General features: G+C 30.8%; 1 protein-coding gene across 1 annotated transcript; it reads right to left on the bottom strand.

The window, feature by feature from the left end:
- Positions 1-449: 449 nt before the first annotated feature.
- LOC114275264 (UDP-glycosyltransferase 91A1) lies at positions 450-2,494 on the bottom strand. Its single transcript, XM_028217279.2, has one exon. It carries the CDS (start codon positions 2,082-2,084, stop codon positions 612-614), a length of 1,473 nt encoding a protein of 490 aa, XP_028073080.2. The 5' UTR covers positions 2,085-2,494; the 3' UTR covers positions 450-611.
- Between the last annotated feature and the right edge of the window lie 12,169 nt (positions 2,495-14,663).

The following is a 14,663-nucleotide window of genomic DNA, read 5'->3' on the forward strand; positions in this document are numbered from 1 at the left end:
TGATTACCAAAATCAAATGAGTAATTGTTATGCAAATGCATATATGCATTTACGTAATTTCTCACAAATATATGTAAATTACCTTACAAAAATGCATAAATTTTTACAAACATACATAAATTAATTCATAAAAATTAAAAAATCACAACTTACGTATATTTGTGAGAATTTATACAATTTTATGAGATAACTTATGTATATTTGTAAGAACTTCCGTAAGTACATATAATATGCACCTTACACCTAAGCACTTTCCCAAATCAAATCAAATATACATATGGTATGCACCCAAATCAAATATACACTATATAATGAAGTTCTCACTAAAATTCTGAATAGTTCACTTTTTATTCTCTTATTACATTTTTTTTTTTCAGTAAATAGAAAAAAAACTGAGTACAAATTACACACCAATCATAACTTCATCTATTCCTTCAATAAAACTGCAATTCCTGAAACTTTATTCTAAATTTTATTGTGAAACATTAATTTATAACTTATATTCATTTCAAACGTAAACACATACCACACAAACTTCTTTCCCAGCAAATTCTGGACTCAGAAATCTGGGACATAACATAACATAACATAACATAACAGTGGATTTTTGTTTATTCCTCTTGAGCTAGCTCTGGTCTATGCTTCTTCAGGTAATCCACAAAATTATTCACGTATTTGTCTTGTATAGCCCTGTTACCAAACAACCCACTCATCTCTTTAGCCTTGTCCCTGTATATCCTCCCTTCTTCCTCAACCATGACTAATCTCAGTGAGTCAGCCACCGAGTTTCTTGTGAACGACCCGTCTCGCTCGTCTCTGGGTACCAAACATGCCATCTTCTTCTCCTCCAAATGCCTAGCGATCAACCCCGTGTCCGCCATGAAAGGCAACAAAATGAGAGACTTCCCGAACTGTAAAGCCTCAACCACCGAACTCAACCCAGAGTGAGACAAAAACCCACCAACCGAGTCATGACTCAGTATCTTGAGTTGAGGCGCCCAATTAGTGTAAACCACTCCTCGTTCCTTGGTTCTCTCCTCGAACCCATCTGGTAACTCGGTCACCTCAGTGTCATCCACACCACGCCGATTCCTCAAAACCCAAAAAAATGACAACTCGGATAGTTCTAACCCAAAAGCTATCTCTGTAAGTTGGGTTTGACTTGGCTTTGTATCGCCTCCGAATGCAACATAGACCACGGACTTATTAGACTGCTTGTCAAGCCACTTTGACTCTTTCATTGTATACCACGTTTCATCGAAACTATCATCATACGCACTAGAGGGCAATTGGCCGATTGGTATAACGGGTTTCATGTGAATCTCTTCCATGAGTTTCAACCATTCGGGTTCGAACTCGTAAGAGCTTCTCACAGCCAATACATCACAAGCTTCAATCCCCGCTCCGAAGCGAAATGTAATCGGGACGTTTGCATAATTGGTGGATGTGTCGTTGAAGAAAGACTTAATCTCAAAGAGCTTAAACCCGATTTTTGATTCAAATGGGATCCATTTGGGTTTAGCAGTGAAGTCCTCTGGTGTTGTGCGATCGTCTTCACCACTCGTGCGCTTTAACACTGGTACAGGACCCAGAAAGCACAACGCAGGGGCAACGCAGACACTGAAGAAGACTCTGGAGATGCCGAGTTTGGAGGCAAGAGGGCCGAACCAATATGGAGCGAAATCATAAATTACCCAATGGGGAGATAAATCTGAGAGAATCTGAGACATGGGTTGTTGGAGTTGATCGTAGGCCTTCATGAGGTACTTGACTTTGTGGTGGGGAAGATCGAGTGTGGACTCTGCGTTTTGGGGGAGTTGGTCGACTTTGGGTAGTTGGAGTTTCACTAAATTGATGAGAGGGGATAGATTTGGAGGCAGTTTGGGGAGTCTGTGGATGTTTCTAGGAGTGGATATTAAAGAGACTCTGTGACCATTTTGGGCTATGAGCTTGGAGAGCTCTAAGAATGGAAGCATATGACCAAAGGCTAACCATGGGAACATGACTATGTGTAGGGTTTCATCTCTGGCCTTGCATGATGATGACGACGACGACGACGACGACCACTTAGGCATGGACTCCATGTTTGGAACCGATCACTTCCTCTTTTACCTCTCCTATATGAAGTGGAAGAGCAGAGAAAGCAGACAACACTACCCACTTTTACTTGGAATTTTAATGGGAGAATTATGTAAATAATCATGGATTTTATACAATGTGCCCGTTTGATCCTTGTAATTTTAATTTATTTGATTTTGTTTATTAATTTAATGAATTGTGTCATTTTAATTCAATAAATAACAGTTGTTAAGTTAATTTAACAGAAAGTCAAACAATGTATCAATTTAGTCCCTGTATTTTTCACAATGTATCAATTTAGTCCCTGTCAAAATCGAGAAAATTGAAAGTACAGAGACCAAATTGACACATCGTGTAAAATATAAAGACCAAATTGACACATTATTTGACATTCCGTTAAATTAATTTAACAACCGTTATTTGTTGGACTAAAATGAGACAATCCGTTAAATTAAAGGCAAAATCGAGCAAATTGAAACTACATATGTCACGACCCGCTCCGCGTATCCAAGGGTTAAGCATCGTGATGGCCAGTAACTGAGGTTACCTCCGACCAATTCTTAAACAAATCAATAAACGTGAGCGGAAGTAATATTTAAATGAGGGTACCAAAATAATTATTGGAGTTTCTATTTTTATTACAAAATGTATTAATCAAAAAAACCGATATTTACATATAAAAAATATTATAAAAGTGTTGTGTGTGTCTATTCTGCACCCCCGCATCTAAGACTTTCCAAAAGTTATTTCTGAATTGCATTGTTTTTTGAAAATTGGTAAACAATTATAAACACATGGCATAGTGAGAGATTATACCAAGTGTATAAGGGACACGAAATAACCATGAATGGTTAGTTAGGCCAAAACATTTACCAGTTTGGTAAATAAATCATTGGTAAACAAATTATTTAAGTGACAGAAACTGAAATACAAAAATTACATAAATAAATAATCATAATCACGGTACAGAACAGAACAGAGGTCACAAGAATGACAGTCAGAACAAAGGTACGGATTCAAGAGGTGGCTCGCACGGATTATAGAGGTGACTCTCACAATACTGTAGCACTTATCTCCGCACAGCACTTTGCTCCGCACAGAACTGAGGTCAATGGATCCATGACAAATAGAGGACCACAAAGTGGTCAAACAGAGGCCAATGGTTATTTAAGTCTCTCAAGGTATGAGACTCCCATGGTAGTACTTACAAAATATAATTGTTTATAAAATCATAGTCAAATATTCTTAAAATATAAAACAAACATATACATAGGTTTCCTTTTAACAAATAGGATTCAAAAAATAATCCACGCAACTAAAATAATAATATAGTTTATAATAATTTATAAAACATAACTTGTATAAAAATAAATATGGTAAGTCAAAATATACGTAAAATATATTATGGTGACTTAAAGTATAATATAACTCACCTTAACTTTAATACCTCACTCTTTTTTTCTACTACTACTACTAAAAACTCTCTCAACTTCCATTCACTTTGCTTGGTTTCCATTTTTTAAAAACAGTTTTCAGAAAATTCTACACTCTTATTTTCTGTGTTTTTTTGTTTTTACTGAATTTTTTTAATATTTTATGCAAATTTTTTACTTTTTAGACACACCTAACATAAATACACCTAAAAAGTAAAAAAATTGTAAAAAAAATCTTTTAAAAATTCACTAAATACCAAAAATACAAAAAAATACAAGAATTTAGTACATTTTTTTTGTATTTTTATGTATTTCTTAATTTTTTAAAATATTTTTTCACAATTTTTTTACTTTTTAGACACATCTAAGTAAGGTGCATCTAAAAAAGTAAAAAAATTATTTAAAATTTTAAAAATATTCACTAAAAACAAAAAAAATACGAAAATCAAAAAATTTAATTTTCAAAAAACTTAATCCAAAAAATTCAAACCAAACATAATAATTAATTTTTCCTTCTTTTCGTTCCCTTTTCTTCCTCTCTTTCTTTCCTTTCTTTCTCTCTTTTTTTCTTTCTTTGCTTTCTCTCTCCGCACAGATCACCTCCTTAAATAGGGAAGACGAGCGTGACCCGCATATCATCAACAGATCTGATTAATAAATTATAAAGTTTCATTCTTATCTTCAATATATGTATTTAAAATTATTATATTTTGTCTTAATTTTTAATATAAGTATATAAATTAAGGTCAAGTTTGATAACATCAAAATAATCTATCTTTTTATCTTTTTTTTATCATATCACCTCTCTACTTTTCTGTACATCTTTTCATAAAAAGACAAAAAGTGCACTTATTTAGGTCATCCCAAACAACTCCTAAGTAATTTCTAATTAAATTACACTCTATTTTATACTAACAAAAAATTAATTATTTATTTTACTATCACACTTATTATTATTATTATTATTGTTAGTATTATTATTATTATTATTTATACTTTGACCCCTAAATTCATAATAATTATATTATTTCACAAAATTACAAATAATTTTACAAAATAAATCATATATTTTTCTAACTGTAATTAAATAATATTAGTATAAATTTTACAAAATAATTAAAAATATAGATTGTTACAATCTTCCCTCCTTTTAAAATTTCATCCTCGAAATTTGAAACATGTAAGCTATCCGCTGCGCACTCTGATAAATATATATTGAATGATTAATTTGATAGAAAATATTAACTCAAAATTTTTTTTTTTACCAAAACTAACTCACTGTTTAGTTGTCAAAAATTATTTTGGACCAAAATGAGAAACAATCGGTGACTTTAAAAAACTTTTCATTCGTTTTGTTTATGATAAAAATAAATGAGAACACAATGACAGAATCATATACAAAAGTTAAAAAAAATTTGAGATGAATTTTTCATTGATAGTTTCAAAATTAGTATCTTTATAATTTGAACCCATTTTTAAAAATCAAAATACTGAACTGAAAATTATATATATTTAATTATATTATAATTTTGGTGGGTACTCGAGCCCAATACCCTCTACTTCTTTTTCTTTTTTTGCTATAACAAATATAAATTATATCTAATATCTTTTACCAATTATGCACAATATATATATATATATATATATATATATATATATATATAATCATATAAAATTATAATATAATTAAATCCACTAACAAAATATAATATTTAGGGACTAATTACCTGTTATCCTACTTCTTAAATGTGGGTGTGTCCTATGCCCCAATGATGATTTTTTTTTTAATTTTTTTTATAAACCATTACTCTGATACCATTTGTCACGACCCGCTCTCTATACCCAAGGGTTAAGCATCGTGATGGCCAGTAACTGAGGTTATCTCCTGCCAATTCTTAAACAAATCAATATACGCGAGCGGAAGTAATATTTAAATGAGGGTACGAAAATAATCATTAGAATTTCTATTTTTATTACAAAATTTATTAACTAAAAAGACCGATATTTACATATAAAAAATATCATAAAAGTGTTGTGTGTGTCTATTCCGCACCCCCGCATCTAAGACTTTTCAAAAGCTATTTCTGAATTGTATTGTTTCTTGAAAATTGGTAAACAGTTATAAACACATGGCATAGTGAGAGATATTATACCAAGAGTATAAGGGACACGAAATAACCATGGATAGTTAGTTATGCCAAAACATTTACATAACTCAGTTTGGTAAATAAATCGTTGTTAAACAAATTATTTAAGTGCTAGTAACTGAAATACAGAAATTACATAAATAAATAATCATAACCACGGTACAGAACAGAACAGAACAGAACAGAGGTCACAGAAATGACAGTCAGAACAAAGGTACGGATTCAAGAGGTAAATCGTACGGATTATAGAGGTGGCTCTCACAATAGTGTAGTACTTATCTCCGCACAGCACTTTGCTCCGCACAGAATAGAGGTCAATGGATCCATGACAAACAGAAGACCACAAAGTGGTCAAACAAAGGCCAATGATTATTTAAGTCTCCCATGGCACGAGACTCTCATGATGATATTTACAAAATATAATTGTTTATAAGGTTATAGTCAAATATTCTTAAAATATAAAACAAACATATTCATGAATTTCCTTTTAACAAATAGGATTCAGAAAATAATCCACGTAACTGAAATAATAATATAATTTATAATAATTTATAAAACATAACTTATATAAAATAAATATGTTAAGTCAAAACATACGTAAAATATATTATGATAACTCAAGGTATAATATAACTTACCTTAACTTCAATACCTCACTCTTTTTTTTTACTACTAAAGACCCTCTCAACTTTTATTAATTTTTCCTTTCGTTCCCCTTTTCTTCCTCTCTTTCTCTTTCATTTCTTCTTTCCTTTCTTTCTCTCCGCACAGATCACCTCCTTGAATAGGGAGGAAGAGCGTGGCCCGCATATCTTCACCAGATTTGATTAATTTTCATTTCTATTTCTTCTTTCCTTTCTTTCTCTCCGCACAGATCACCTCCTTGAATAGGGAGGAAGAGCGTGGCCCGCATATCTTCACCAGATTTGATTAATAAATTATGAAGATTCATTGTTATTTTAATTATTTTCATTTCTTCTTTCCTTTCTTTCTCTCCGCACATATCACCTCCTTGAACAGGGAGGAAGAGCGTGGCCCGCATATCTTCACCAGATTTGATTAATAAATTATGGAGATTCATTCTTATTTTTAATAAATATTTAAGAGAATTATGTATTGTCCCAATTTTTAATATAATTATATAAATTAAGTAATTTTTAATTAAATTACACTCTATCTTATATTAACAAAAAATTAATTATTTATTTTACTATCACACTCATTATTATTATTATTTATTTATACTTTGACCCCTAAATTCATAATAATTATATTATTTCACAAAATTACACATAATAATATAAAATAAATTATATATTTTTTTAACTGTAATTAAATAATATTAGTATAAATTTTACAGAATAATTAAAAATATAGATTGTTACAACATGGATCAAATTGATATATCGTGTAAAGTATAGAGACTATTTACATAGTTTATCCAATTTTATTTAAAAATAATATCATTATGGGATTTAGATTTACAAACGTGAATTCTATAGTACATTAATTGAATCTCAATTATTCATTTCAATTTTGAGTAATGTTCATTACGCGAAAGTAGAGTGACAAGTAGTTAGCACTATAAGAATATTATGTAGAATTACTTTAAATGCACAACTCGTTTCACCCTTCCAAACCCACTTTTTATTTGGAGGTTTCACTATGTTCTGATCTTGCTCTTTTGATTTTAAGCATGATATTGTGAATATATGTTGAATTTGATTGGGAATGTGTTAAATGTGAATAGTGGATTTTAGAGGTGCTAAATTTCAGTGTGAGGTGACCAATGGTGCGAAAAGGAAGTGCAACAAAAAAATAAAATTCACAAAACAGGGCCAGTTGATAGGCCGGTCGATTCCCAGGGTTTGAGTATCTCCAGCACTAATCATCATCATCTTTTGCTTGTTCACATAATTATAACAATCCCTTTTGGTAAAACCCACATTCTCACTGTCTCGAACTTCTTCTCTTAGATATAAATAAGCATTCTTTGTGCTTATACCTGTTTTTACCGTAAAATCAATCACATTTGTCTTTGGTTTTGAAAAGTGACAAGCAGATCTTAGCAAATGTCGCTCTGATTGTAATGCAAGTTCATGATTATGTTTAGGATTGAAGGAAGTAACCCTCCAAATTCCATCTTCAACAGTTAAACGAACAAATACTTTGCAACCAGTTCTAGTCTCCAGCCTATTCAATTCTTTCTCTTCACAAGGGTCTTCACCTATTTTAAAACCTTCTTTAGAACATAAAAATTCACGTTGCCTTATGTTCTTTGATCCACTATAATATCTTGGCTTTCCTTTCCGAACACTAAAATCCATTCATAATGCATAATTATTGTATAAAGCATATGCTTCGCCTTCACTACATACCACCTTATCTAACAAATTGTCATCACTATTTTCTTGCCTTGCAACAAACATGCAATCATGTTCACCTCTTTGAAACCACGCACGTCAAGTTATTTAGTTTTGGACTCAAAACTAACCGTCCTTCAAGAATCAAATCAAATCTAATTGAAACCCGAATTTATTCAATTTATGGAATTAATGGTTAATTTGTCCATCCCTAGTTACAACTTTAAATTAGGTGTTTGTTTCAAAAGAGACTTTAGTCCTATCCAGTTCACAACAAAATAAATAAATAATAAAATTTGAAAATAAATAAATTAAGAAAAATTTATTACTTACCATGTTGATCAAAGCAATGATGGATAGGGGATGTGGGCAGAGACGGTTGCACCCTTAAAATGTTTAAAAATTATGTATATTATGTTAGTAATTAGTAAGATGATATTAAATTTGAGTAATTCGCACCCTTTAAATTATTTATATTATAAAATTTTAAAAATAGTTTTTAAATTAAATTTTATCAAATATTGGTATATTCTATTTGTTATGTTTATATATTGTTTAAAGTTACTTGTATTCTTTTATTTGTTTCTATTTGTTATTATTCTTGTTTTTTCTTTTCATATGTCATTTATGTTTTTTTTATTTTATTTTATAAATCACATTTTAATTTGCTTATGCATTTTATTTTGCATTCATTCTTATTTGTTCATTCTCTAGAAATAGAAATATTGTCTAAAAATAAAAATTTTATCTACTTGAACATGACATGCTTAAAATAAATTTATCAAATTTAATACCGCTCATTGAAACGAATTATCATTATTCTCATAAAAACATACATTTTCAATTATAAATTTTTTCAAAACTAAACTGCGTAATAAAATAAAAGATGATTTTGTAACAAATTACTTGATCATATTTATTGAGAAAGATATTCATTAAGGTCTTGATGTCAAGTTTATCAGAGATGTTTTTATATATATTATAAAAAGTGGTGATTGCAACATTTTCAAATAGTTAACTTTAGTAGATGGAGATATAGTAAGAGTTAATATCTTGTTAAGTTAATACAGACAAGAAATATGTCTAATTAGATTTTTATTCTTAATTATGTTAACAAAAAATGTGCGATTACTAATAATATTATTCATTTTTCTTGTGTTAGGATAAATCAAAATTTAAAATTTTATAATAAATTTTTTGATGAAAAATTACATGTGTTTTTGTTCTCTCAAAACTCAAATCTTAGATCCCTGGATCAAAGACATTAGTATAACTTTTATAATGATATAGGCCCTACATTTTTTTGTTTTACACATTTAAATTCAATTCTTAAGAAAATGTTACATAAAAACGAATTTACCATTGCCACTTCTGTGTCTAGTGATTAAAAAATCAAATAAAATATTTGTATATATATAACATTCGGTATATTTGGTTTCAATTTTTTAAAAATTGAGTTTTAGTTTTTTGTATTTTTTTGTTTTCAGTGAATATTTTTTAAATTTTAAGTAATTTTTTTTACTTTTTTAGATGTACCTTACTTAGATGCATCTAAATAGTAAAATATTTGTGAAAAAATATTTCAAAAAATCAATAAATACACAAAAACACAAAAAAAAAATGTACAGAATTTTTGTATTTTTTTGGTATTTAGTGTATTTTTTAAAGATTTTTTTCACAAATATTATACTTTTTAAGTGTATTTATGTTAAGTGTGTCTAAAAATTTTAAAAATTGCTTAAAATATTAAAAAAATCATTGAAAACATTAAAATACAGAAAATAAAAAAAGTAGAATTTTCTGAAAACTTTTTTCTAAAAACCAGAATCAAACAAGTTGATTAATTCTTATGTACAAGCTAGAACCAGAGAAACAAATTAGGATTTTTATTGATAAATCCCATTTAGAGGGGTTCTAACGCAATAAGCTCACCAAGAAAAATTATAACCTAATTAGTCCCATAAATTTATGTTTTTATTCCATGAAGTCTTTTTTTCCTGATTTATATTGTTTGCAGCAGCCACTGTTGTGCAGTCAAATGGGCCCATTTCGAGGCTCATTCCGATAATCCAAACTATTCATATTTTAGAATACATCAAGTAAAACATACATGTAAAAAATCAAGTTAATCGGATATCGTTTACCCATTCATCCACTCATATTTGTATCTACAAAAATAAATAATAATTGTGATTTAAAGTATTACAATGAATACAAATGTGAGTGGATGAAAGTATAAACGATATCCAATTAACTTGATTTTTTGCAGGTATATTCTACTTGATGTATTATAAAATATAAACGGTTCGGATTATCGAAATTGGCCCCGAAATTGGCCCATTTAGCTGCACAACAGTGGTTGCTGTGCAGGGTCCATAGTAGCCACCACAAATCCGTTTGTTGGACTGTTATACCCTTATGTCTATTATTGATATGTATTACATAGAAAAAGAATATACACATTTCTTTTTTGTTGCCACCTCTATTTTGGTAGTTACCATTATTCACGTTTTTCCTTTTGATAAGTTTCATTCACATTTGTAGTGTTGTTTTATTGTGCTAGGGTTTGAAACTCTCTATTTCATAGGGTTTAAAAACTTTAATTTACACATAGTGGTAAAATAATATTATGTTCCTCCATTATTGCGGTGAAACTGTGTCCCCCCATTATTGCGGTGAAACTGTGTTCCTCCATAGTTACTTTATGTTCACAATTCTGTGTTCGTCCATTTCTATGTTTCTCCATTGTTGTAAATTGAAACTCTGTTTATATCTAGTCAATTTTGTTACAAATATATCCTTGAAAGGTGGGTTTGGTTTGATTTGGATTGGTGGAATGGTGGAATTGCATAGATTGTTAATGATAGTGATAATGATAAAGATGATGATGATGAAGATGTGGGATGCGGGTGATATTTTTTGTTTTTGTTTTTAGATTGATTGAGTTTTTTTTTTTATTTTGGATTTCTAATTTTATTGCTGCTTGTTTCTATTTTTTTTGTCAATCATTGTAAATGTTCACATTTCACATTATTTGAAAGTTTGAGAAATAAGTGTTGGATTATAGATATGGACATAATTATATATTTTGCAAGATGTGAATGTTCACATATCATTAGTTATTTATTAATATATTTGTTGTTTGAACAATCATTTTTTGTTATCATTAAATAATTGAAATATTCATTTTTTTTTTCTTTCAATTTTGTTTCATGTTGCAGTGTGAATGTTCACATTGGTATGACCTTAGTTTTTCTAAGGTTAGTTGTATGTTAATTGTAAATTGTGAACATTCACATTGTATTTTGGTATGAGTTTTTTTTTTTTTTTGAAGTTTTTTTGAAATTTAGTTGTATTTTGTTTTTTTTTACTATGCTTATTGGTTGAACAATCATTTTTGTTACCATTGAATAATCAAAATAGTCAATTTTCACTTTTTTAATTTTATTTTATGTTTTTACATTGTAGTGTGAATGTTCACATTAGTATGAGTTTGTTTAAAAAAAAAAAAAACTAGTTGTATACTCCTTCTGTCCCAAAATAATGGTTCCTTTTGGAGAATCTAACTTTTTTTTGGTAGTACAATTATTGCATTTGAAAAAAGTTGATTTTTCAAAATTACCCTTTTGATAGTACATTTTTTGAGAATATCAATGTCGTAATTGTACTTTTTATATTGTTTATTAATTTTAAAGAAGGGCAAAATAGGAAATTTATATTATTTTTGTACTTGATTTTTGAAGAGGGACTAATATTTTGGAACAATGAAAAATGGAATAAGGGACTAATATTTTGGGACGGAGGGAGTATTAATTTTAAATTATGAATATTCACATTGTATTTTGGTATAAGTTTTATTTTTTCAAAAGTTAATTGTGTGTTTATTATTTTTGTTACTATATTTGTTAATTGAACAATCATTTTTGTTACCATTGAACAATTGAAATAGTCGATTTTTATTTTTTTCAATTTTATTTTATATTTTCACGTTGCAGTGTAAATGTTTGCATTGGTACTCTCATATCCATGGTCAGTCTCTAACGCTAGAGACCCCAAATATTCTACCAAAAGTTTTACCAAATGTCTCACATGGGTGTGGGACCCACACAATGTGGGTCCCATGTGGGTCCCACACTCATGTGAGACATTTGGTAAAACTTTTGGTAGAATTTTTGGGGCCTCTAACATTTTTGATTATTTAATGTCACCAACAAAACAAATACTATCCTCACAAAATTAGAATATAAAAAATTATAAAAAGAGAGTATATTTTGTGCCAAAATTATTATGTAGGTACAAAACACTATGTGATGTGATTTTGTTTTTAAACAATATTATTTCATAATTTGCCCATTATTATTTTTATTTCGCGGACCATGTGAGTATAGATATTTATTATTAGATGAGTAAATAGTCGATGTGGTATTTTAGAAAGACAAGATAATTACTTATATTTTGTGACCCTAATTCATTTGAGTGTAGTGTGGGTTACACTTAAAACACTAAAGATATGTGTACAGAATTAAAAACATAACCAAAAAATTAATGTGCGATTGAGATTCTGTAAATCATGTATAACGCAACGGGTAAAAATTTCAAATCATACCTTAATGACAGAACCTGAAGCGAAGAATCTCGTGGGTAAATCACGTGCTTCTAAAATGCGAATAACGAACACCCAGCAGTGGAGTGATACCACAATATGAGTATCACCCACACAAGTCACAGTGCAAAGAGCTTGATTGTTGTTTTAATGGGAGAGAGAGTCAGTATGGGAAAAAACATACGTTGTTTCGTTATCCCATATCTCATATATCGTATCAGATATATAGGATACATATATCATCTATCCATATCAGTTGATATGATAGATATAGATATCATGAGTGGTTATCCAAATAAGTTTTGAATTCAAATTCAAACTTATATGGATAAAGTTCAAAAGGTTCATGGGTCATGCCACATGGGCACCTAATTTCTAACATCTCCCACTCGCACATGAGTTGGCCTGACACTGCCACATCGCTATCTCAATCTCCCAAAAAATGAACAATCTCATACTAGCCAATGCACCGTGTGACCACTGAGAACACCTGCATGTGGGAGCTCTATACTAGAAACTCAATATGAGTCAGCATAGAGACATCAACCCAAAATGAACAGAAATAGTGTCTCATGTACCCAGACCCATCTAGCTACATCGGTCCAAAAACATCTCTAATCCCTCAAAGAGCATGTTTGACTCTCCTAGGTCTCGCATTATATTCACACCCAATCAGCATCCCATAGAGAGCGATGTGAGTTGTCGATAGTGAATATAGAGCAGAGATGTAGAACTAGATGATCTTCCCTTCACCCTCATATCATTCAATTTGAAATTGACCGCTTTCCCAGTAATGTCCCTTAAAGCCGAATCATACATGACTGTAGGCAACATACCAAATTAGCTGAACATCAACTCCTCATCTTATGACATAGTCAAAGGTCATAAAAGGCACAAAGTGAAGTCATTTAGGGAAAAATAACTTTTAGGACTCACATGATGAAGAAGCAGGGATCCATTCTTTCACCTCGCTAACGGGTCGATAAGCGCATGCAGTACGAATGCATGTTATAGTGGAGTAACTCTTCCAAAGAGTGATGTTAAACTCACACACCATACAGATCTTAGTCTAGTCGCTCTTAAGCACACAAGTCGCTTCCTAGCGTCTAACTCAAATTCTCTATTTCCTCGCCTCTCAGACATCAAATGAGATCTCGCATCTGGCTATCCATAACAGGCACATCATGGAAAAGTGGGTACTCTCATATCCATGGTCAGTCTCTAACAAGACCTCATTTTGGCTCCAACCAAGGCGACATAGCTAGTGGATAATTTTAGCTTCTCTATTTGCTCCAAATACAATAAGCCACTAGTCTCATCCTTGCTCGCTACCTAGCGCTAAGGGCGATTGCTCGTGTGAGTGATCAAATCTTGCTTGCTAACATTAATTTATTTATTCTGTGTATGCTAATTCACAAACCATTGCAAAAAGTAATAAACATAAATGTGTAATAGAAACAAATATGAATACTAATGGCATAAATATCCCAAAAAATTTGAGTTCAACTGAATACACATAAATATCACTATTTACGTAGTCCTAAAGCCCTAACATGAGTAAGATAAACATCTCTAGCAATGGGCTTAGTCAAAGGGTCTACAACCATACGACTCGTAGGGATGTGCTCCAGGATCACTTCTTTCTGCGCCACAATGTCTCTGATAAAGTTGAACCTCACATCAATGTGTTTGGTTCTCCTGTGGTATTTAGGATCCTTAGCGTAAGCGAGTGCAACCATGCTGTCACAATGGATAGTCACAGGGTTTGAAGGGCATGTGACAATATCCAAATGCTGAAGGAATCTCCTCAACCAAATGGCTTCTTGAACGGCAGATGAACAAGCCACAAACTCAGCCTCCATAGTCGATAAGGCGATACAGGATTGCTTCTTACTACTCCAAGAAATAACACCATCGCTAAGCATGAAAGCATATCCTAAAGTAGACTTTCACTCATCTAAGTCTCCTCCACAGTCAGCATCACAATAGCCAACTAGATGTAGATTTGAACTTTGGTAGCAAAGTGTGTAATCTGAAG

This window comes from Camellia sinensis, chromosome 3, assembly GCF_055761805.1.
Source record: "Camellia sinensis isolate YWXY chromosome 3, ASM5576180v1, whole genome shotgun sequence".
In the NCBI taxonomy this organism is placed as follows: Eukaryota; Viridiplantae; Streptophyta; class Magnoliopsida; order Ericales; family Theaceae; genus Camellia; species Camellia sinensis.